At 39.1% G+C, this 24,524-nt stretch overlaps 1 protein-coding gene across 4 annotated transcripts in view; it reads right to left on the bottom strand.

Annotated features, from left to right (window-relative positions):
* The window catches only part of Ppargc1a (peroxisome proliferator-activated receptor gamma, coactivator 1 alpha), a 644,980-nt gene that overhangs the window by 95,307 nt on the left and 525,149 nt on the right, over positions 1-24,524 (bottom strand). Inside the window, exon 1 of one of the 4 annotated variants that reach the window (XM_005402463.2) lies at positions 14,640-14,718. The exons of 1 other annotated variant lie outside the window; for it this stretch is intronic. In XM_005402463.2, coding sequence (XP_005402520.1) covers positions 14,640-14,684 — 45 coding nt within the window. In that variant the 5' untranslated portion in view covers positions 14,685-14,718. Of the gene's footprint in view, positions 1-776; positions 859-1,830; positions 2,022-14,639; positions 14,719-24,524 lie in introns of those variants that run through there. 2 more of the 4 variants (XM_005402462.2, XM_013503332.1) reach the window with 2 other exon arrangements.

Genomic DNA, 24,524 nt, shown 5'->3' with positions numbered 1-24,524 from the left:
ATTCAAAAAATGAAGGCTGCCTGCGCTACCTGCTGCTCGTAATATTTCAGACTGGCAGAGGTGATTCCCCGCGCTGCCGCCACGGAGGCACGGCTGCTGGCAGCTGGCTGCTCACGGTGAAGCAGCAACTGGCCAGTCCCTGCCGACCTCAGACTCAGTCCACGGCTGGACAATTAGCCCAAGTCCTCTCCTCTTTAGGAAAAGAAATTTAAAAGGCCACTGTCCAAAATGGCTCTGGTACTTCTGCGAACACAACTGCAGGAATTCTGATGATTAAAGTAAATTTTCCTGATTTCCATATGATCTGGTTCCTCAATCAGCTAGCAGCATCAGGAATTATACATGATGGAAAAATGAAACTACAGCAGCTGAGACCCACTGTGCGAGCCAGGCAGCCGCCCACAGGACACTCCAGCTACTCAGACAATTAGGACTTTGAAGCCACTCAGAACCCTGACGCTTAATAGCTGCAAGACATATGAATTATCCATATCTAGTCCACCTCACCAAGAAATCACAACAAGATAAGAACAATTACAAGCCGCAAATACCATCTGCTAAGGCGAGGGACGGCAAACGGGGCCAATATTTGCAAACACAGCAAAGAGTTAAGAATCCAGGGCATGCCTGGCTAGATACGAAAAATGCATTCTCGGACGGCCTGGGCCAAATTATTTTCACTTTAGATGTGTATCGCTGCACCGCGTGGACATCTTATTTAATCAAATCACGTGTGGCCCTGGATCCTCCCCCTTACCCTACGTGCCCTCAGCTACCCGGAGGAAACACGCGCAGTCCTTCGCCAGATTCATTGTTAGCAGCTTGGATCCTCTGTGCAATTCAATTCGGCTCCATCTCAGCAGAGTCCGCAGAAAGTTTTGCTCGTTTCCCAAGTTGCCCAAACTTTCTGAGCACATTCCATTGTGCTGAACGCAAACACGCCCCGGTCCTCTGTCCCCCAGCGAGACTCCAGAGATTACGAGGAAACCGCTTACGTTTTTTACCCTTCTGTATGAATTGTAGCCAGCGGAGACTGTGGAATTGATGTATTGCCGTCTATTTTTACACAAGCAGGGAGCAGCTCCACACACAGTCCCTGCATAAACTCTATTCTCTCTCGGGCTTCAGGCAGCTCTCCGTGGTACAGGGAGATTTAACCATTGGCTTTCCTGCCACCGACGCACACGGAAACCTTGCACTGGAAGGCTTTATTTATTTTTTCCTAATTCGCTGGCCAAATCTTTCAACCACGTACATATAAGAGTTTTAAAGGAAGCAGCATCTTTGCTTTGTGTTCTGTGGGAAAAGAAATCTCACATAGCCCAGCAGGATTATTTAGGATTTTGTAAATTCTCTGTCTGATGAACAGAGGGAGGGGGAGAAATCCAACTCGAACCAAAACAGACTATATTTGCACACATCCGTTTTAATATTTTTGCCTTCATTTTCGTATAAATAGAAATGGCATTTTTCCAACCAGGCCACTAAACACCACTGGAAAGACTTCAGTTTCTGATTCATATCAATATCTTAGAGCATAAATATTGCATATGAGTAGACACAGAGCCAAAGGCACATGGAAAGAGTTTCTAACTGCAACAGATACTGATGACAGCAGCTATGCTTTGATTTGCTCAAGGCATCTCAGGGCCGCCTTAAAATAGCAAACTTAGGGAGTTAAGATAAGAGTGACATTCCCTTCCCAAAGCTCCTGCCCCGGCTACTTCCCTGCCTCCTGTGCTAGCCCAAGCCCATCCCCCCTTGCAGGAATAATTGCATCTGTGGGAAGCTTTGGTAGTGGCTGCAATGCCGAGCCCAGCCCCAGCTCACCTCGATGTCACTCCATACAGAGTCCTGGCTGCACATGTCCCACGCCATCCAGCTCTTGAATGACGCCAGTCAAGCTTTTTCAACTCCAATCCACAGTGACACAGAGCGCACACTCATGCAGGCAACCAGCTTACTGAGAGTGAACTAAAGGCACCTGTCTTACTACAGTCCCCAGTCACATGACAAAGCTATTAAAAAGTAGGCTGGGCCGTCACTCACCCAGCCTCCCTTCTCCTGTGCAGCTTGCTGCTCAAACTCGTGACGTCACTCAGAGGCAGCCCTCTGCCTCAGTGAAGTAACGCAAAAAAAAAAAGAAGAAGAAAGAAGAAAGAAAGAAAGAAAGGAAACACTTGGACTTTTGGAGGCTTCAAGCATCATGCTGTGATTAAAGCCAGCTCTGAATGCCTCAGACTCTAAACAGAGCCCCGCTCATATAATAACCAAAATCCCCTGCAATCTTTTTTTAATTTCTTTTTCTCCCAAAACAAGCAAGTGGCAAAGCTCCCTGTTTTGTGACAGAGTCACTAGACTCTTAGCTGAAATGTGTGTTCCCTAAGGACTGGGAGATCTGCAAGTGGACCCTGGCTCAGTTTGGGACTAAGGCAAGAGCTTATCACATGATGCGTTTTTGTGAGACAGTTTCTAATTGGGGGAGAGCTGAGAAGCAGCGAATGAGGCATTTTTTGCTTGTTTAATCAACAAAACAGCCTGGATTTGTTAAGGTATAAACAAAGTCCTCCACCACCCAGAAACTGGCGGTTCCCGAGGCAGGAGAAACTACCAGTTTCAGAATTGTTACTGCAGTTTGCTGTGCTCCATATAAGGACAGCAAGCCACCAAACCCCATCCTTTCGGGTCCCTTCGAGTCATTTCCATTTCTCTCATAGACTCACAGAAAACAAATGTTAGTAAGTACAGTCTCTGCTGTGGTTCCCAGAACAGCTTATGTCCTCTTCCATACGTGCAGCTTTCCCCCCCACAACTGCCTGAGGGTGCCTTTTTTGAATAAACATTGGATTCCAACCCTAGTGCCCTGGGTTGTGCAGTTTGCTTCTGAAATCAAGAATGTCCACGAAGTGAAGGAAAAACACCAACATGCTATTAGCAGACACACTCATTTCTCCAGCTTAGCTTTTTCTTATTTTTCAGCTCGTACCTGGAGACAATGAGGGCTAACGCAGGTGTAAATGTTTTATGATGACACTACATATTGAATACATAACAAACTCAAGGTACCAGATACAGTGGAAAAACACTTCCCGTAATATTACCGTGCACGGACTTAACCCTTCCAAGTTTCATGAGATGTACATATGTTTATATAGTTGTGAATCAACATATTTTCATGAAAGATCAACTTGATTCCTTTAACTGTGTCTGAACATAAAAAACCTAGATAATAAAAGTAATTCATAAAAGACCATTAATTTCCTATTTTACTGAGGTTAATTTTATATTTTTTTAGCCACCTCCTTATTAAGAAAAAAAAGTGGCCATCTTAAATGCTAAGTTGTATAAATAGTAAAGTGAAAGAAACAATACAAAACAAAATAAAACAAAAAACCCACTAAACTGCTTCTCCCTTCAGACCACATATATCAGAAAAGATCCGTCTACTCTGATATCTGCAACAAGTTGCTAGTAAATTTCTAAATAATGCAGTGAAATTGACAGTTTGTCATTACCAGACGTAAGAAGATGGCCAACAGCTTTGACATTTTACGTAAGCTGAATACATTTCACTGGTACATTTTCCCTCTTTCAGATAGCAGAAAATTACTGTAGTTTTAATTCTCTAAATCCAAAAAGAACAGGAAAATACAACCTCAAGAATGCTTTCATACATGCAATTAGTGGCATTAGTCTGCATTCCCCACAAAGAAACACTAATTTTCTTCTCAATTATATTCTGACTTAATGTAAAACTTCAGTAAATTATTAGAAGTCAAGACAAAGGTCATTGGCTCTACCTTCAATGCAGTAAACTGTGAAATAATATTGGTCACTTGACTAGGGAGAATCTATGTTTATAAATTATTATTAAGTGATCCTTGCATTGCAATTGCTACTGATATTTTTGTTTGTCTTCATTCAGCAGCAGGCATCCATTATATTTTTTTAAAAGTCCTATTCACACCTTTTGGAGGCATTCTTTGCCCTGGTCCACACTATATTATTATTTGTGATCTTTTATCCTGCTCAGATTGTCTTGTTGCGGTTTCCTTGTTTGCTTTTTGCCATATAATTCAACTTTTAAATAATAATCAAAGCGGCATATTCACCGAAACCAGAAGTAGCTTCCTATATGCTGCTTTTTTTCCTTCACCATTACAACAGAGCTGCTTAGGAGTAAAAACTATTTAAGAACTTATACACTCCAGCATATTGCATTTTCCCCCTTAAATCTCCACTATCAGTCAAATCAAAATTTAAACGAATCCATAAGACAAATTAGAGTAACTTTCCACCATTTATTCAAAATTACAACTCTGAGAGGAAAATTTTGGAGGTCTTCTAAATTGGTTAGTTAACTCTTCAGACTGAAAATTCTCTTCGGCCCAGTTTTTTTTTTAATTCTCAGGAGAACTTAAACTGTTAGTTGCTCACCAACCTTGGTGTTTTCTGGCTTCCCAGGCAGTTTCTATATTTAATTCTCTCTCTGCCTTGACTGCTTCTCTTCCTCCCTCTCCACAGCTTTCCTTTCACCCCTTCTGCAACCCTGTCTCCAAAATTTTTGAACTTTTGGTTTTAATCAACAAGATCTATTGAAACCTTACTGTGTGCAGAGCAATACATGGCAAGGACTGCCCAGCAGGCATATGACAAGGACACAGGAAGCTTGCAGTTTTAGGGGGATGACAGTTCTTACAAAGGAAGCGGAGAAGAATTTGCTATGAAAAAGTGATACCATTTTACTCAATACCCCGATTCCTCTTCTACATTTTAAAACACATCCTGATTAGGTACAAGGTCCTTTCACTGACCACTACATTTCACACCCAAATCGACCTCATTTCTCTCAACAATAGGAAGAGGTATTTATTAACACCTCTCCAGGGCTCATAATGTTGTATATCTACACAGAGCCTAGATTCCACCCCCATAGAATATCTCCCTTCCGGAGTCCTGTTGTCATTTTCCAAGGTCCCAACATTGGTGAGGCAGGGAAATCTATCCTTTGAGTCAATTACAAGGAAAGGGAGGAGGATTTGGTTCAATAATTCCAGAGAGCAGATCAATTCTACAACAAAAATATTTGATAAGGTGTCTAACATTTGGATTTCCTTCCCCATTTCTACACCAAATTATAGATATTTCCACTCACCATATTTCAGACCACGGCCCATTTCTAAAAAAGTAAATACAATCAAATCCAAACACTCAAACTCAAATGCCATACACAATTAGCAAAAACAACTGTTTTTATGTCAATATGCCTTGCAATTGAGGGCAAAAAGAAATTCAGTACTAGTATAAATATCTTTGTTGACTTGTGCTTATGAGCTTTGTATAATGAACTATATATGAATATATATATAAGGCTAACATTTTCAAAAGTAGAGAAGAAAACATGTACAGCCAAACTCTTACAGATTACCATCAACGTTAGAAATTCATATACCATATTGCAATCAGTGTGGGCCTCAAAACATCCCAAGAAGGTACCTATTTTACAATGGAGAAAAATAAGGCAGCGAAGGGTTTGAACAGCAGCTTCAAACACCGGGCAGACAGATCCCTGAAGGCCCCTCTAGGAAGAACTAAAATTCCATACGTAATAATCATCCCCAAATCAAAAGCACAACAAAGACCCCAGAGACAACTTTGTATCCCAGAGAGTTCCTACATAACTGGAAACCAGTGTCCCTAGGAATGCTGCCTGCCTGGAGCGTTCTTCCAGAGAGGAAAGGGGCTTGTCCAGAATTGCTAATATTTTTAAAGTTAACCACTGCTCATGGATGTTCAATTGCTTGGTTTTAGTTCCTAGAGGGAAACACTTCTCCTGAGACCCCGCATCAGCTTCTGAGCACACGCTCTGGGTCTCTGTCTTCAAACTGAGAGGGGGCAGAGCCCACGAATTAGAAGCAGAGTAAGGTTTAACAAAGACCTCTATTCTATAAATACTCTCAGATTAAATCTTATTTTACACAAACTGCCATGATGGTGGCATTGTGTACAAAGAACCTGTGGGGAAACAAGTTGAGAAAAGTTAGTGAACAACATCAATGCCTCCAAGCTTCCATGTTTTCTTTTTCTTTTTTTTTTAATAAACAAGGTGTGATAGACAACCTCAGCAATGCAGTTTCCATTTCCAATAAAACCTTCTCCAGACCAGCCCCATGGAATTGAGTCAGTCTCTATTTTAACTTAGATCTCAAATGTGCTCTCAGCGTTTTTCATATTATAACAAAAAAGTGAACATGAATCTGAGTTGTAGTCAGTCAGACTAATCTAAACATACTGCATGGAGGGTATTTATTAGAAAAAGAGATAAGAGATAATAAAAGAAAGATTAAAATCTAATTTTGTCTGATGTTCAGCTCCTCTGTAACTGTGAATCTACAGATATTTTCATTTACCTCAATTATTTCAGGTTAATTCACCTATAATGTAGTTATTGATTATTTAATCAAGGAATGTTCAGTAGAGTTATTTACCTTTTTTTTATACCACAACTAAAAATAAGGCATTCATCACTATTTAAAAATTGAAAGTGCTTGGGCACCTCCAAAAGCATTTTATTTTGTAAGATATTTTACCTAACTAGCTGTAGTTAGCAAGGGCTAGAGAGATTGTGTACTGGGGGTATGCAAATTATTACATTGAAAAGAAAATGGATAGTCAAACTATTCCCCTGTCACTTATTTTTGGAGCTTGGATCCTAATTAGCTTAAGTTTACTTGGTTTTTAGGGAAGGAAAAATGTATTTTGCTAATATCTCAAAATGGAAAAATAAATGAGTGAGATTTTTTGTTTGGTTTTATTCTCTTCTTATTTTTATAACACCAGACAGAGACTTGGAAAGCATTTTGAGCATGTTGCTTTTGTTTCTGTTATAGATTTTTTAGTTCTTGACTCTACTAAGTCTAAATATACATCTCTCAAATTTGGGAGATGTAGAAAGTAAATAAATTCTCATTTTAGGAACTAATTAGGTTTAAGGTCTAGCCTAAATTTTGTGGCAACATATAAGCTTACTTGATATTTGCTAACTCAATTAGACACATGGTTTTTGAAAAAACATTCTTAACAAAGAAGACCACTTTTACTCAAGACCTTCACTTTTAACACCTCAATCAAAAGCTAGTGTCAAAATGTTACTGCTGGGATTATAAATGGATATAGTTTTTCTAGCAGGCAAATGAGCACCCCCATAAACCCAAAAATTCTACTTTTAGAAATTCAGCCTAAAGAAATGACAAGGGAATATGTATAACGATTTTTGATGTGAGGCTAGTCAATGTTACATTGTTAAATTGTTGAAAATGTGAATGTAATGTAAATGCCCAGTATGAATAGGCCTAGTTAAATGAATTATAAATTATAAAGCAGTGTATGTACATATGTTCAATGTTATCCTTAAGAACTATTATAAAATACATTCAGTAGCATAATGGGAAAATGTTCAAAGTATATTGAGGTTTAAGATTAAGATGGAAATAACTAATCACAAAAAGTTTATAAATGTATGTATATATACTCAGGAAGAACGAAGGGGAGGAAGAGAACATATAACAAGCTGTTCACAGTAGCAGAAGACTTGTAAGGTCTTTGTAATTTTTTCTTCTGTGGATCTTTATGTAAGTTTCAAATTTTCTGTTGTAAACATATATAACATATATGTAGAAAAGAAGAACTCTCTATTTTTGAGAGATTTAGAGAGATTTCAAACTAGGGCTATGCTTTCTTAACATATAGGGACTGGAGCAAACAGAAACAGCCCCCTGCTACCCCATATCAGTTTGAAATATCCTTTATATATGTAAAATGAAGCCACTTCTATCATATGAAGTCAGGCGGTTATAGTTCTCAGGCTGCAATGCTCATCGGCAACAGAGAGAAGTCACTAGGTGGTCATCTTGGAATCCCTCTGAGCCCATGTGATAGGGAGAGAAAAACTATCAACTGCTATTAACATCTTCAGAGATGGGCTCAAAAGACAGACCCCTCAAATGTCACTACCATCTTCACTTTATTCCCAAACTTAAAATTATATAATATGCAGCTAAACATTGCTTTCAAAAATTAATGAGAGTGGCTACAATCAAAATTTCAGCCACTTATATCAAAGCAACTATTTGTTAGTCATAGTTTTTCTTCTTTGCCAGCTTAGAGTTTTAAAAAGCATATACCAAGAAGCAAGTAATTCTAAGTGTCTTACGTATGATGAAACTGGGAAGCACATTTCCCAGGAAGTCTAGTGGCATGGGGGCTGCAGGGCTGAGCAGTCAAAGAAGACTTGGAGGAAAACCTGCTAAAGAAAGAGGGCTTCCAAGAAGACACTTGGCACTGATTTGAGGAGGAAACACTGTTCACATTACAAACTAGAGACTTCCAGGGGAATTTTGGAATACAGTCTATCAGTAAATGTTGGACTGCCTCCTGGAAAAGCTGTTATGGTCCAGCCCTGTTCTTGACAAATAAGCTCATTTGGGACCAAACATTCCAGGATGGACCTATCCACTTTCTAGTCCTAGAAGCCTAGTAAGAGTCCCAGGAATGGAGGCGTTACTTTTAGCCAGTTCAAGTTAATGTTCTTGCAGTTTCTTGGGCCTCATCTGTATGTCTTTTTTCCTGCACTTGGGTGATCACCATTTGACCATACTTTTTTTGTAAGAAGAAAAGGAACAAGACTGAAAATAAAGGTATGAGCTATAAGATGGAGACATGAAGCAGAGGTCTATCTGCTAAGCGGGGTTTCTCTGCAGCTCTTGATGAAGCCCAACATGGAAAGGAAAAGATGGATACAAAGAACTCAGGTCCTTACTCAGCTGTGTCACTACTCAGCAATCTGTGTGCAATGCACTTAGTAATTCTTAGCCTCAGTTTCCTTTTCCATCAAAGGAGATGGCCAGATTTAATTATAACTCAAAGCCCTGCTTTTTCTAAAAGGTTATGATGTGGTTGGCTTGGCAGACATAGCCAACCGGACTTCTCTGCACAAGGGAAACCCAAAGGTCTCATGGCATAAACACTAGGACACAGAGACAAAGTGCAAGAAAGGAAACTGCTGCTCAACGTTGCTGAAAGAGCATGGCTTTATTACCTCTGCTGCATTATGGATATTTAACTACTAACCACGCTAGAGGAAGATCACAAAAGAAATTGTGAACACGGTACTTTAAACCATATGCTGTATAACGGCTGGAAGGAGTCTGGCCCCCAGAGACCTGTCCTTCTTACAAAGCCCAAGGTATTGCCCAGAGAAGAGCAGCTTTCAGCTTCTTTACCGTTACTTATGCTCAATAGCACAAAGCACATGCACAGCCAAGCCTCTGTGTGCACGGGAAGAGAGAAAAACACACAACATTGATGCAAACAGTAGTTCCTGTTCACTTACATCTGTACATTGGTGTAATATGGTGCACCTACGTGTGATTTAGATTTCCCACAGATAAGCAAGTGTGCCCCAGAGATTCAAAGAAGAAGGTGTATCTAAATTTAACATTTTGTAAATGAGTAAATTCTGTAGCATCTAAAGAAGTAAGAGTTGTAGGTCATGCATTACCTCTTTATATAACAGCACTGCTACATAATAAATAGCATATTATATTTAATGAAAGAAGATCTTATGTCTTTGTAATTTGGCAGGCATTAGCTAAGATATTGCTATAGGATATGGAGGGAGAAAAGAAGGTCATGTGGTTAAAATATTTTATCAGGGTTTTATTAGCAAATGTGTTAAATAAGGTCCATGTCATAGGATGGTTGGTTTGTGTTTTCTGCTCAGCTTTTTTCTGTGCACATACAGTGCTGTTTAGCAGGAAGGAAAAGAGCCATACTCCAGTGCTACCCAATCCCAGCTAGCTAGGGATTGATGATGAATGAATGAATGAATGGCCATAGGCACACTAAATTCATTGTCAGTAAATTTGCAAAAGGAGCAAGGATGACAGTGGAACTCACAAAACTGGACCAGGTAAATGATAAATCACAGCAAGGACAATGCCGTGAAACATCACCAGCTACTCTCAATCATTGCTGTGTCCCCACAAGCAGTACCCACTAGCATGGCATGTTTAACCTCACATTCCCCTGTAGCCAGAGAAAAGAAACAATAAGAAAGCTAACCTAAGAAAGCTGGATGTCTGTGCCTGTGAAATAATCTGTCAAGAAGAGTGACAAGAGCTTCCCTTTTAAACAAGACACACACTGTCTTAGTCTTTGAAGATCCCAGGTTACACTTTGCCCCAAGCGGATGATCAGAATGGATTCCTTGCCTTCCTTTCAAGACAGAAATCCCTGACAGCTCCCGAAGTGCCACGTTCTACCACCCATCTTAGCACATTCATTTCCATGCAGGGCACCTAAAAATAGGTCATGCCAAACCCTTTGCACAGCCGTACAGAGACACTAAGTGGGAACTCCAACTCGGCACTTTCATGTGGGTATTTTCAGCCTGTGTGCCCTTTGTCTTCTTTATCACATTATCTAGTGTCACATATTACGTAAAGCACAGGACAGAAGTAGTGTGTGGGGGTGGGTCACACCTTGCAACCCCTGGGATACTATATTTCAGCTTGATTATTTTGTTTTAGATCTAATCAAACAAAAACACGGCCAATAATTCCTCCTTCCAAAATATTTTAAATAATAATTTTGGGGGACTTTTTTTTTGGTACCAGGAATTGAACTCAGGACCTTGAGTTTGCTAGGCAGGCACTTGTGCCACTGAGCTACATCCCCAGCTCAATAATAATGCTAATAATTAACTAATTAATTAATGATATTAATGTTAACTAAATCTATCCATAATTATGGAGGATCCAATATTTCAAAAGCATGATCATGAATGAACTTCTACTATATACCAAAATGTGGATAAATCCTACAAACATAATGGCATACCAGTGAAGCCAGACCCAGGGACAGAAAGTATGCCACCAGCATCTATGGTTTTATTTCGACAAAGCCTTGAAATAGACACATCTATTCTATAAGTGATATGGCTGCGAGGCAGGAGAGAGCTTACCTTTGATAGTGGGAGACCCAAGTGAGGCACAGTAGTTTGGGGTAGTTAGTTCTGGTCTCTTTGCTGCTCAGTGCTTGTTACATGGGTGTGCTGAGCTGGGAAAAAAGTCATTTATCTGAACTGTTTTGATAGATGCACTTTTTAGTATCCATATTATAGTTCGATAAAAAGTTAGAAATGCTTAGTGAAGAAAGAAAAAGGAATGTTTCTATAGCACAAACTTTTCAAGATTGCTTTCTTTCTGTTAATTAAAAAAAGTCCAAATGTTCCACTTATCTTCTTAAAGAGGCCATTAAACCACGTAGACAAACAGCAGCGGAGCATGAATCAAGGAACCAGTGTGTTTGACCTTGGGCAAAGCCATTTAGGTTTCTAGGCCTATTTTCTACTCAATAGAAATACAGGGTAGAATTAGGTGTTATCTGTGTGTACTTTTTGAGTAAATGATATGATGGAATCTTCCAAATTGAAAATTTTAATATTTTTATCCTGGGTTTAAAATCTATCTTTGAAAGTTATTGCCAGCTTGGTTTGACAATGTAGTCCCTTTTTCTGGGGACATGGGCCATGGTTTAGGATATACAGATCTGCCACTTAGGACGTGTCTTTGAGGTCGCAAGCAAGCTACCTACATTATCTGATCCTCAAATATGTAATCTACAAAATGGCAACTACTTCACGTAGTTGGTGTTAGGGTTCAATGAGATGTATATGAATCCAGTGCTTTGCATAGATTAAGTACATAATGATAGTACCTGTTATTCATGTACAAACACTTAACAGTCAATTTAAAATCAAGCAATATTACAGTAGGTACATGGGTTTGCTCTCTGCATGATTTTCTTGCTCATAAAAGGAATAAAAACAAAAAAAGATCAAGAAGCCACACAAAGCAGACTTTCTCTTTAAGTCTTCTGTTAATCTCACTTTCTACGGGTGACAGAATCACCACAAGTTGTAGGGGTGCCAAGTGCCTGTTGGTTTCTCTACTTATCTGAACAAAGCCAAAAAACAGCCTCATACCAGTCCTGACCTGCCTCTAGCTCTAAAGAGACTAGAAGCAGCAAGTTCAGGGGACGGGTTTGTTTCCAACAGGCTGGCCACAAAGTTATTTGAGCCAAAATTTTTCAAGAATTTCTTTGTGAAGAAGCAGGACACTCATTCAATGCATGGAGACTGACAAGATACCACGAGTTTGCAAGTACGGGAGGAGGGACAAAGGATCAAGTCCTGTAAAGCGGTGACATCAGAAATGCACACAGAAGGGAAGATGGGAAACAAAGCCACAGGAACAAAACAACTCAATAGAAAGTCAATTTTGCCCCCAGTGGCCTATCAGCTGAACTGTCTTAGAATTTACACTTCTCAGAAAGTAGTGATCAATCATGTAATCACTTTTTAAATGGATAAAATGACATGACGGGTACTTTATACCCTGTCTTCCTTATTAAGTGTTTCTGTAATTTCTCCGTGTGATGGAATGCCATGTGAATATAAAAGTTAAAGGTTGCACTGGCTGGTATAGCAACTACTAGCCACGTAGGGCTACTGAGCTCTTGAAATGGGTCCAGTCAAAATTGAGATGCTCTATCAATGTAAACTATGAGTGTGATTTCAAAGTCTTAATATGAAAAACAGGATGCAAAATATCCCCTAAATTTATAGACTACATATTGATAAAATATCTTGGATATACTCTGTTAAAGGAAGTATTACCATTACATTTCTTTTTTTAAAATGTGGCTACTAGAAATTTTAATTTACACACGTGAAGCACATGACATTCCCATTCAACAATGCAAAACCTGTAAAATTTTGCATTTAGCCTTCAAGAGGTATTACAGATGCAAATAAAATTAATGAACATAGGATCAGGGAATTTTGGAATTAAACGGAACAAAAAAGAAGGGCCTCAGGCAGAGGTGTACAGCTTTAGGGGGCGCTACTGGCATCTGGAAGTGGACAGTGATCCTTAAAAACTTGTGGACACTGATCCTTACAGCATCGTGGTGCTTAGTTTGCATGGTCCATGCTATACAATCCATTTTCCTCACAAAATCATTAGGAATCCCTTCTAGAACATCCCTGAGGCAATCCCATAAATCTTTTCAGCACCTTCCAAGACTTTTCAAAACATATACATAATAATGAGATGCAAATATATAAAGTAAGCTCTTGCCAACCTTTCAGTATTGAGAGAGTGGCAATACAGCTGATCCTACTACAAAACTCTAATAGGATTCTGAAGATGGTTGGAGCATCACCAGGTATGTAAAGTTGGAGATACATACAGGGATGAAATCGTCTCAAGAAGACTGTTTTCGTTTTGAAGACTAGAGGCATTTTTCAGAGGATAACATTCACTTTAATTACAAAATGCACCGCCTCCCTCTTCCAAGGGAGAAAAGCCTGTTGTTGCATCTATAATGTAGCCTTAGTTTTGATGCCAAAAATGATTCAGTAAACACAGTTATGTTATGGTGTACTATTTCTTATTCAGTACTCAAATTAATCTCAAGGCAGTGCTGGCATTAATTCAATTTGACGCCTGTACTTAGGATTTCACATAGGTGCCTTCATCCAATTCTTCTTCTTAACTAATAAAATCTTAATTCATGGTAATATATTTATTTCTAGTTCAGTTCATGTTAAGGAGTGCAGTACTTTACAGAAAACTAATTAATATCAATCATATATTATAACACTTTTAATGGTTCAGAGGAAAATCCTACACTAGGGGAAAGATTAGATGAACCAAGGGGTCTTAGCCCATCCTATTTACTCTATTTTTAGGATTTGAGAAAAAGATACCAATCATCATTTCAGATACAAATTTAATTGAAAGTGCACATCATAGTAAGCCTGGGAATTAGGAACCTTGGTACTGATCCCTAGTAAGACATCGATTTGATGTGACCCAAGAATGTAATTTATACCTGAGACTCTGTTTTCTACCTATTTTGTGCAATAACCATGTAATTTGCAAGTCGGTGAAGATATTTAAATTCAGATGCATAGCACTATTAAAATAATGAACAATTCCACTAATAGCGAGCCTTCTGCAGTTGTTAGTAAAAATTCTATTTTTATGTAATGTTTGAGTGATATTGATGGCATCATATTTTCTGTGACTGTACATAGAGTCGGCAGGGCAATTTAAGTGTGAGTTTTTGACTATGACATAAACGATATCCCCTGCTTTGCAGTAGAGCAGCACTAACACCTTCCCAAGGAACTAAAACTAAAAGTCCTAGTTCTCTCCAGGGTGCAAGGGACTGGAACAGTGGGTTACACAGCTCTGAAAAATCTTAAACAAAGAAACAAAATCAAACAGCTGCAATAGATTGCCTGAAAAGCAGATCATAATATCTAAGTTTGCAGATCAGACGTTTCATTCACTCTACAATTTGTTTACACTGATACACTACTGGCTTCACAAAGCAGTACAAGCATAGTTCATACTAATCCTTTTCCTTCTTTAATAATATACACATAAAACCTCCAAATCAGATAAATACATGTTTTTAAAATTCTCATTGCTAGAAATAAAACAGACCTCCAAACACCAACAGCATAATGACTCCTAGGTACAGAGAGGACTCCTCCTGATACTCACTTGCAAAACTGAATCCATAGATGATAACCCCAAGGTGTGTGTCATTCATTTTTCTGCAGTGCAAACACTTGTATCACAAATGAAGGGAACACTCGCAGCAGGGGCTTGCACACGCTACTTTTTAATTCACAAGGGCATGGTGACGTGGGAGGGCACCTCAGAGTGCCTGCTTAATGAACTCCGCGATAGGGCGCAAATCTGAAACCCAATCTTAGCCAGATATGGATGTAAGAGCAAATATGTACAGTATCATGTGCTTTCCAACAGCCCTGTGTCTCGAGGGAGCTCTTTGACATCAGCAGTGAGACAGGTGGTTCCCTTTCCAACTGTGGAAAATAAACCCCAGTGCAGAAGCTCTAGGTAAATATAGCTGTACTGTAATTTTTCCTTGGTGCACTCTCCCTCCCTGTGATTTTTGTCCCGTGATGATACTTTAGCCAAGGAACCTACTCAAGACGTACTTCCATGCCAATAACCGACTAAACCCTTGCAAGCAAGTTCATACTGGCATAAAGGAGACTGACAGAGAGCCCCGTTTTGGTGTCTCGGTTGGTAGAATTGAGGTTTTCTTCTCCTCTCATTTACTCAGACTATGTTGTCAAGCGTCTGCCCAGAGCTCTGCTGGACTATGTCACCATTTGTCCCTGGTTATTAATACAACCCAACAGAAAGATAGGCAAGAGTCAGACCATGTTAAAATCACATGCATAGGGCTGGTCAATACCGATCATATCCAGTTGGAATCTGCAAGTTAAAATCAGCTGAGATGTACTAAGCCCTTTGTGGTCACAACTATTTGCTTTTGAATTTAAGAATTACTAGCAGAAGGGCACCCTGTAACGTGTGTATAAAATTACTTAATTCAGCTTCTATTTCCCTTTCTAAACATAGATACTTTTACACTCTGACAGCCGCTGGCTCTTAAAGCATTCTCCTTTTTGTTGTATCTCCTTAGAAACACAAATCTTGTTCCCTGGCAGCAGCAGCACTAAGTGCTGTACCACATGCCCAAACTCGTTCCTCTCACAGCTTTAATTCACAGTAAGTGGCATGAAAGGAGGTCAGTCCTTCTCAGAAAACACTCCGAGTTCTTTTTGACTTCAGAATCTATTTCAGAAAGCCACGCTCCCCAGTATGTAAGGAGTGGATTTCCACTTCGAAATGTAGGCCGTCATCACTGACAACTTTATGAAAGGGTCTGGAAAAGGGGGACACATAGGAAGATGATCCCAGTTTCAAGCTCTGATCGTAATTCTTTGTGAATTCAGGAAACTCTGTGAGACAAGGAAGTCACAGTAACTGCCACCCACTCTTCTATCCAAGCAACCTTTTCATTTGGAAACTACTTATGGCATGCATACGTGTTATGAGTTTTCTTTCCCAAGGTGTTCATTGAATGCTTAACTCAATAATGCCATCTTAATCCTAAAAGTTTCCATGGTGACCTACAACTGTTTTGAACAAGTGTAAGGAATGGGAAATGAAGCTTTCTTCTTGCTTCCCTATCCTCTGACTTTCAAAGAACCAGGTCTGCTCTGCTTCTGTGAGATCTTTGGGCTAGAGTGACAGTCATAGTAATAAAGAAATGATGCCAGCTTTGGGGGGATATGTACTATGTGCCAAGCACTATACTGAGCAGGTACATGGATTATATGACTTAATCCTCACACGTACGGTAGGAGCAAGAACTGTTATTATACTTATTCTAAGGATAAGCTCCCAGAACTTTAGAGTGGTTAAGCAACTTTTAAAAACAAACAAAAAAAATCTTGGTATGTGGGAGACCAGGGACTCAAAGTCAAGTCCTGGCTGACTCCACATAATGACTGAGCTATGCAGAAATGGCACAAAATGGCATTTTAGTCTGCTCCCAACAGTCATATAGCTTAGGCATCCAGGAATTTCCCCACAAATCAGAAGGGAACCACAGCTTCATGTTCAGAGGAAAGTTAAATCACCACACACATCTAGCTAAAGCCACAGAGAAAATAGGAGAAGGTAGCACATAAACAAGGATGCACCCTGCACAAAGCACTCTGCTCTGATCAAGAGAAACTGTCACTGCAAGTGTCTATGACTTTGAACTGACATGTCATTTAAAAGAAGGTACATTTCTAGGCAGATCAACTTCTGAAGTAAACTTAGGAGTTTTTGATTCAGATCACCGAAGAATGCCCCCAAAAGAAACAAATCATTATTTTGATACTACCCTTCTCTTTCAATGGGAAAAACACTCCTTTTGAAAATGGAAATTCAAAATAAGGGTCAGAGTAGAACACATGGCAAACTGTAATATGAAGATGTTGTCCATGCTACAGATGTGCCCACATGCAAGTCTGCACCATAAAGTATTTACAAATACAACACGTTCATTTAATCTACAACAGATCGCAACAAATAAACTTCAATTCTGCCTCTCAGTTTCAATAATAGGGTTCATTTTCCGTGCCTATTTCATAATTTACATTTGCAAATGTGGTCAGATATGAAGAGGACACATGGTTTCAGACCGTTCAATAAGAATCATTTTGGCCAGTCTTCAAACAGGGGTGCTAAAAGGTGTAGTTTTCTAATCACTGATTTAGGAAATTTAGAAAGAAATCCATTGACTGCACTTATACACATACATATATGTAGGCTTTGGGAACTTGATGGCCCTGGATTTTATAACAATTATAACTAAAGCCCAAATATCTAGGTGACCATCTGGTGAACTGCTGGTCCATTCAGTAGGCCAACGTTCAAAGTAAATGTCCCAGCCCACAGGACAAGAATGGGCTGCCTCCTCTGATACCTTTGTTCTAGGCTAGAACAAAGACAGTCAGGGATAGCCCATGTTCATGGAGGAGGTAGGCTACTGCCAGTATCACAACTACACCTAAAACAAAAACCAAAACAACAATTACAATATAACTTGGTCAGAATGAAAGTTGCGTGTTTTTTGTGATGTAATATCCCATTTTCTTTTCAAAAAAGTATTAATCCAAGCTCACAGTCATCATCCTTTTCAATATACACACATTACTCTGCTAGAAACCAGTGCTTCAAAGTAGAATCAGAACTCTAGTGGATGTAGAACTCACTGGCTATGCTGGCTGTGCTTTCAGCAAGACAGGTGAGTGTGGAGTTTACTCCAGTCCACACTCCCTCAATTGCATGGATTGAGCTAATTAGCTTCTCTGGGCCCTACTGTTTCCATGTAGAAAATGGGAATAATGCTTAGCTCACAGAATTACCATAGAAATCCAACAGGGTTAATGGGAGGATGTAGATATGGAGACGTCCAGGTTACTCCTCTTGCAGTGAGTGCTACTCAAATTCCCATTGATATTTTTGTTCAAGTTTCTCAGCTCCAACTGGAACTCTGTACTCACAGTCTTTCCTCTCCCTTTTTACTCAAGGAATTTTAAAATAAAATGCATGCAGCAAGACTTCTGCATGCATTCTGTACCTTGGGCATGGGATTTATGAAGACAAACATGCATGGGAAACAGAGGCTGCTATGGGTGTCTCATGCATACTGAAGAAAGAAAGAAGGGCAATTTGGCTTAGAGAAGAAAGTATGCCTGCATGGTGCATGCCTAAGTCAGGTCCTTTTCTACACCAATATTATGTATGAAAACACAACATTGAAAACTTTGTCATGGAAATAAGAATACAATTTGAATCCATAGAAAATTTTAGTGGTTTCAATTTGGGCAATGTCTGAGGAAGGATACATTACAAATTAGTACCTAATGGCAATGTCTGTTTTCACATTTCCAGCATCTCTCTAGGTATTTATTAGAAAATATCATTACAGATTTAATATAAAAAATAAAAATTTAAGATTTCAAGGAAAAATCCTAGGTAACTTTTCCCTCTCAGAAACTAAAAGGAATGGGAAATTTAACATATTGTTCCTATGCACTGAAACTTTCTTTAAATGTCTGTATCATAAAACTACTCCATAAATTCCCAGTTAAAAATGAGCAAAATAAATTGATGACATAAAAGGTTAAGACATTATTTTTTTAAATATTATCGATAACCACCACAACTTGAAAGAGGAGTAGGCAACAGGAAAGATAACACCATCCTGCTTGGAAAATTCACCACATGGAATCTGTCTCTTCGATTCATGTCTACAGTTGTTATTTATAGTCTCAGACAGTAACTTTAGATGCATCAGAGGTGCAAAATGGACTTCCTTCTCCCTTAAGTGAACTCTGGTTGGTACAGGTTGAATATCTTTTATCTGAAATGCTTGGGATCATAAGCCTTTCAGATTCCATGATTTTATCAGGTTTTTTTTTTTTTTTTTTTGCAATATTTACGTACACGTAATGAAACAGATAGCACTGGAATCTGAACACCAAACACATTTATGCTTCCTATGCTCCTTACATACATAGCCTGAAGGGGATTTTGGTCAACATTTTGAGCTCATTTGTATTTGGACTGAGACTTCTCAAAAGATCAACTATGAAATTTTCTACTGTGGTGTCAAGTTGAACCTCAAAAACTTGGATTTCAGGTTCTTGGCTTAGCAATGCTCAGCTTATAAATACTAATTATTCTGTCATCCTCACTTGTTAAAAATAGATAGATTGACCCTTAAAAAAGTTACAATTAAACTAAAATCTCTTGTTAAAAGATTGAATAGTGTCAAATGATCTCTCTATTTCCTTACTGCCATGACAGACACACCACAGATCTGTCACATACAACCCACATGTGGGACTATAACGTATCTGCAGATATGTACAACACAACATAAAAGGGGAACATCAATAAAAATTTGTTGTGCTTTAAAAGATGGTCTAGCAATGTGCCAGGTGTTTACTGTATGTAAGATTTTATGGATATCTTCCTGGTAACACTTAAAGTCTTAGCAATCAAAATACATACATGTAAATACAACAATAGTAAACCTGTTGAGGAAGAAAGGGTTGAGATCAGTTAACACTTGCATATACATCTAGTTTAATCTTATGAATATAGCCAGACCCTATAAAGACTTTCGTTGACCTCCTCCCCCATAGATAATATAAAGTAAAACTGAGAAATGTATGCATAAAGATGGCCAACAAAATTTTAATCTGTGTCATAACATTTGTTTCAGTGATCACATTAAAAAAGAAAATAATAGTTTTCCAAAGAAAAGATTTTGATGTCCTGTGCAGTGCCCTGCTATACTGCATTCCCTGATCACTAGTTTAGCATAGTCTTGAGTAATCCTGTGTGAATGCCAACATGCAAATAAGGGAAAACAGATGAGGTTTGCCAGGACTGTGCCCATCCATTCACAGGCCCTCTAATACAAGTTCTGGGATGCAGATCAAAAGGTTGCCAGAGCCATGCTTGGCTGGAAAAGAGCATAGGACTCCTCTGGCTATTGGTAGGTTGCGGGGAGGGGGCTCAAGGGACCCTAAAAAGTGTGAGAGAGAGAGGGAAGAAGGATAGCAAGGGAGAAATCACATTCCTTTTGACATGAGGCAAAACTAAATTGGGGCACTTCCTAACTCTTCGGATAGTTCAAGATACTTAATATCCCTGGGCCTCTATAAAATAGAAATGACACCGCTGTCCTCAAGGGTGTGTAAGAGTCAGACATTTAGGCTGGCACCTGGTAGACATTTAGTAAATGTTAGTTCTCCTCAATACTAAGGGGGCAGGAAAATAAAAAGTCCTGGTGACAAATGATGAATCATCCGAGGTCCAGTGTTAGCTGCTAAGGGAAATATAAGGAAATAGAAAGGGTAGTGACAGCTGAGATTTGACTCTTAACCAGGTGGTGGATGCACCTGCTAATGTGATCTTACTGTGAAAATGAGTCTTTAACTCACAAAGTGCCATAGTCATTAGAAGACCAGAGAAATAAAATACAGATTAGTTTAACATGAAAATAGATAGTTTTAATCACACTTATGATGTCAATCACAAATCCATTACGATTCTAAGTGTTTTATAGATATTATCATATGAGATAAAAACTATTCTTATTCCTCCTTTTTTTTGGATGGAAATGCATAGAGTTGAATAACTCGCTCAAGGTTACACATCTAATAAGCAAGGAGGTTTGGGATTTGACCCTGGGCAGCCTGGTTGTGGAGCACATGCCTGTTACATGCATTTGGACTCCAGATACTAAACTACTTCCCCCTATCATTTGGCCAAGTTGGAGATCTTTATCACTTAAAATTCTTCGAAGCTACAAAGTTGAGTAAGACCTGGCTTCCAGTTTCATGAGTCAAGCAGTCTAACAGAAAGAGTGGAATCTTTTAGCCTGGAAAAATAGAGGAACCTCTAGGACACAGCAAGAGAAACAGAAAAACACAGAAAAATATTTTTCTCCCTATCTCTTACTAAGCATCATTTTCCTTGCTGGACACATTCTGTAAAAATAATTGGCTTTGTCATCTTTGGCTGATCAGCATAATGGTATTTCCCACTGCTCTTATTTACATGTATAACAAAATACAATCTCTCTCCGCAAAACACTTACGATCTTGTGAGGTCAGGAACATGGACACAAAGAATTTTTATACAAGTTGCCATGTTTTGCGGATATAACTTGACATCTTAAGATGACAGGCATGATATGTAGGGTCTGGACCAAATCACACTGCCAATTCTGATGACTCCCTGATTATCTTCCTACAGGGAGGCATAAAGACTGAAAGTATTTGCTGTTAATTATTGAAAAACAGTGAAAAACAATCATGAATTTAACCAAGACACATACATCAAGCTACAACTAATAAATTTCCAGTTGGACAAAAACTGCAAGTGGCCAATAAAACCTAAAGAAGTTACAAGTGAATGTGAACTGCAGTAGGAAATGCATACTAAAATAAGTAGCTTTAAAAGGCTCATTTTTATTATTGTGGTAAGATCCTTTAACATGAGATATATCCTAAATTTTTATGTATATCATACAGTTATATTAGCTACATGTATAACTCACAGAACATAGCCCCAGAATGTAATCATCTTGGGTGACTAAAACTAAAGGATATCTCTTTTCAAAGAAGTGTGATCCTGAGGGCTGTTTAGGAAACCATGGGTCCCCAAACTTAAGCAATTACAAAGTGAACAGTCAGAATAAATAGTCAAGCTGAACCACAACGAAGTCATCAGGATTAATTTTAAAAGACATCTAATACAAGAAATTAGTTTTTAGGTTGAAAATTTTATTTAAAAAGATTAAGACAGAGAGAAAGAAAGAGGGAGGGAGGGACTGAGAGAGAGAGACAGAGAGACAGAGAGACAGAGAGAGAGAGAATGAATTCCTGGTGAGAGGACTACATTTTCCAAGTCAGGTTCTCAGCTTGCCAGGCTAGGCAGAAAGCATTCTGGGGTACAGAGCCTCTCACCCCAAACTGGCACTGACCTCAGGCCTAAGGAAAGGGCTCTTTGGGCAACAGGATTCTTATCTGTAAAGTATAGTTCACTGTGCCTTATACAGATTCCAGGGGCTTATACAGATTTCACAAGCCTCATAAAAGGCAATACCTGTGAAAGTTAATCTGATGTGACTCTTTGGCTTGGCTATGATGCCCAATTATCTGGTCAAATACTAGTTTAGTTGTTACTGAGAAGGTATTTTGTTACTGAGAAGGAACATGTAATTGATTAATATTCCTAATCAATTGTGGGTGGGCCTCATTCAATCAGTTGAAGGCTTCAGAACAAAATCTGAAGTTCCTAGAGGAGAAAAGTTTGTGAGTTAGAAATCTGAGTTTCCAGGCTGCTGGTCTGCCCTACTTCAGAACCATAATAAAGAGTCCTAATTGAGTTCCAGCCAGATGACCAGTACTAAAAACGGTGTCTTTGCCAGCCCCAATGATTGTGTGAGCTACCCCTTAAGTATCTTAATATCCCTCTCCCTCCCACTCACACCCAAGCATAATAACTGAGTACTGTGGAGTAGGTAGAGGCCCTTTATCAATAGCAGATTTTTTTTAGTGAGTCTTTTTGAGACAGGATCTTGCTATGCAGTTCAGAGTGGCCTTGAGCTCACTGTGTAGCCCAGGCTGGCCTCAAACTCACAGGGATCCTCCTGCCTCAGCCTCCCAAGTGCTAGGATTACAGGTGTGCACCACCATGCCTGGCCTATCAATAGTAGATTAACTGATAAAATGACTATAATCTTAGAATTGTAATTTTTAATATAATTTTTTGAAAAGCAAATTGAGAAGTCTCAGAGGAGAGGAAATGTGAGTGAAATGAGACTTAAAGATGTTTATTTTTTATTTTTTTGTCTTTTTTTATTTTTTTGTCTGTAGCCCAGGCTGGTCTCGAACTCACAAAAATCCTCCTGCCTCAGCCTCCTAAATGCTGGGATTACAGGAGTGTGCCACCACACCCAGCTAAAGAAGCTGTTTAAAACACTAACTCCATGAAGAGAAGGCCATTCTCTCATTCACAATTAAGTTCTTTGGTCATAAAGTGGTATGGTCAACTCAGTAAAAATGTGTTGAATGAACAGGTGAATGACAGACTTCGATAGCTCTGTGGAGGTGAGTGGAAAATTTTTCTCCTACGACTTGGTATCAACTCCCAAATACTCTCAAGCTAATGGCAGAGGACTGCACAGGACAGATGTGCTCATCCATTCATGTCCATGTCCATCACTCACCCAGTGTGCCCTGCGGGCCTGCCAAATTCCCCAGGCTGGACCAGCCTTGGGAAAATGTGGAAGTAGACAAGAGTTTCTCCTTGGGAACACTCACATCTAAAGAGTGGGCTGGTGGACAGGCAAGGGTAATTATATTAATACTATGCGCTGGAGAACAGCCATGCAGGGGATGCTGGGAAAGCTCAGGGAACAGACAGCTGACCTCCCCTAGGAGGGATTCACTCATTTGTTCATTTATTCCTTAAATCAATCTTTATTATGGTCAACTCTGCCAAGGGTTATGATACACCCTGGAAGAACTGAAAGTAGAATAATATTAATAATGGCTACACTTTATTCTAATATACATTTTATTCTAATACATTTTATACTACTAGTATTGTTCTCAGTGTTTTATATTTATTTGCTGATTTCCTTCATATGCTAGGAAATCTGGTGTATATTTTTCATAGTCCTTCCTATGTGGCAATCATACAAGCATAAATTCATGTTTTTAGTTTTGAAACATTTACTGATCACTTGTTATCTAAAAAGCACACACTTCTGCACTGATTTAAGCAACCCATGCTATCTGTCCTTAAATTTGTTGGACAAGACAGATTCACAGACAGCTACAATTTCATACTGGCTGACTTCCCCAGTGTTACACGCTATAAGCATAAGTATGCAGAACCTGTAAAACTTACCCCAAATTAGCATAATTTTGAATACCACCATAGGGACTGAGTGGAGAGTATTTTATTTCATCTTTACAGAAGGCAAATAGCCAAAGGAAAACACTGTTAACATGTATGACAGATATCTTCAAAATTATATTGCAAAACAAGACTTCTTTTTGTGACTAACTGTGCTCATTGCAGGCCAGCGTGGCCTGATTTCTAACTCACCTGCCGGGGATTTCAGTCAGCGTCGCTGTTTCAGATTCCCTTCCTGCCACTGGTAGCAAAGGACTGTGCCTTAAGCTTTCGGTGGTAACAGTGTGAACGCGGCGACAAAAGATGTGAGTGTAAGTATCCTGCAGTATTAACAAATTGCTTGTATTTGTCATCAATTAAAAGGGACTATCTATTGCAGCAATTTCTAAATTGAAGCCTTATAAATAACTGTAGTTTTAATTACCCTCAAAGACTACAATATCCATCAACATTCATGACTCTTGCTACATAACGTGGAGGGCCTAAAAAGTCCCACCACTACTCACGGAGGTTATGGCAACTCAAGAGTAAAGATCCTTGTGTCTCAGGGCTGGTGATATACCTTAG

This window comes from Chinchilla lanigera, unplaced genomic scaffold, assembly GCF_000276665.1.
Source record: "Chinchilla lanigera isolate Chin_1 unplaced genomic scaffold, ChiLan1.0 scaffold00079, whole genome shotgun sequence".
Taxonomy (NCBI): domain Eukaryota; kingdom Metazoa; phylum Chordata; class Mammalia; order Rodentia; family Chinchillidae; genus Chinchilla; species Chinchilla lanigera.
Note: the sequence above shows the minus strand (reverse complement) of the source record. Positions and strands in the feature narration are given on the sequence as shown.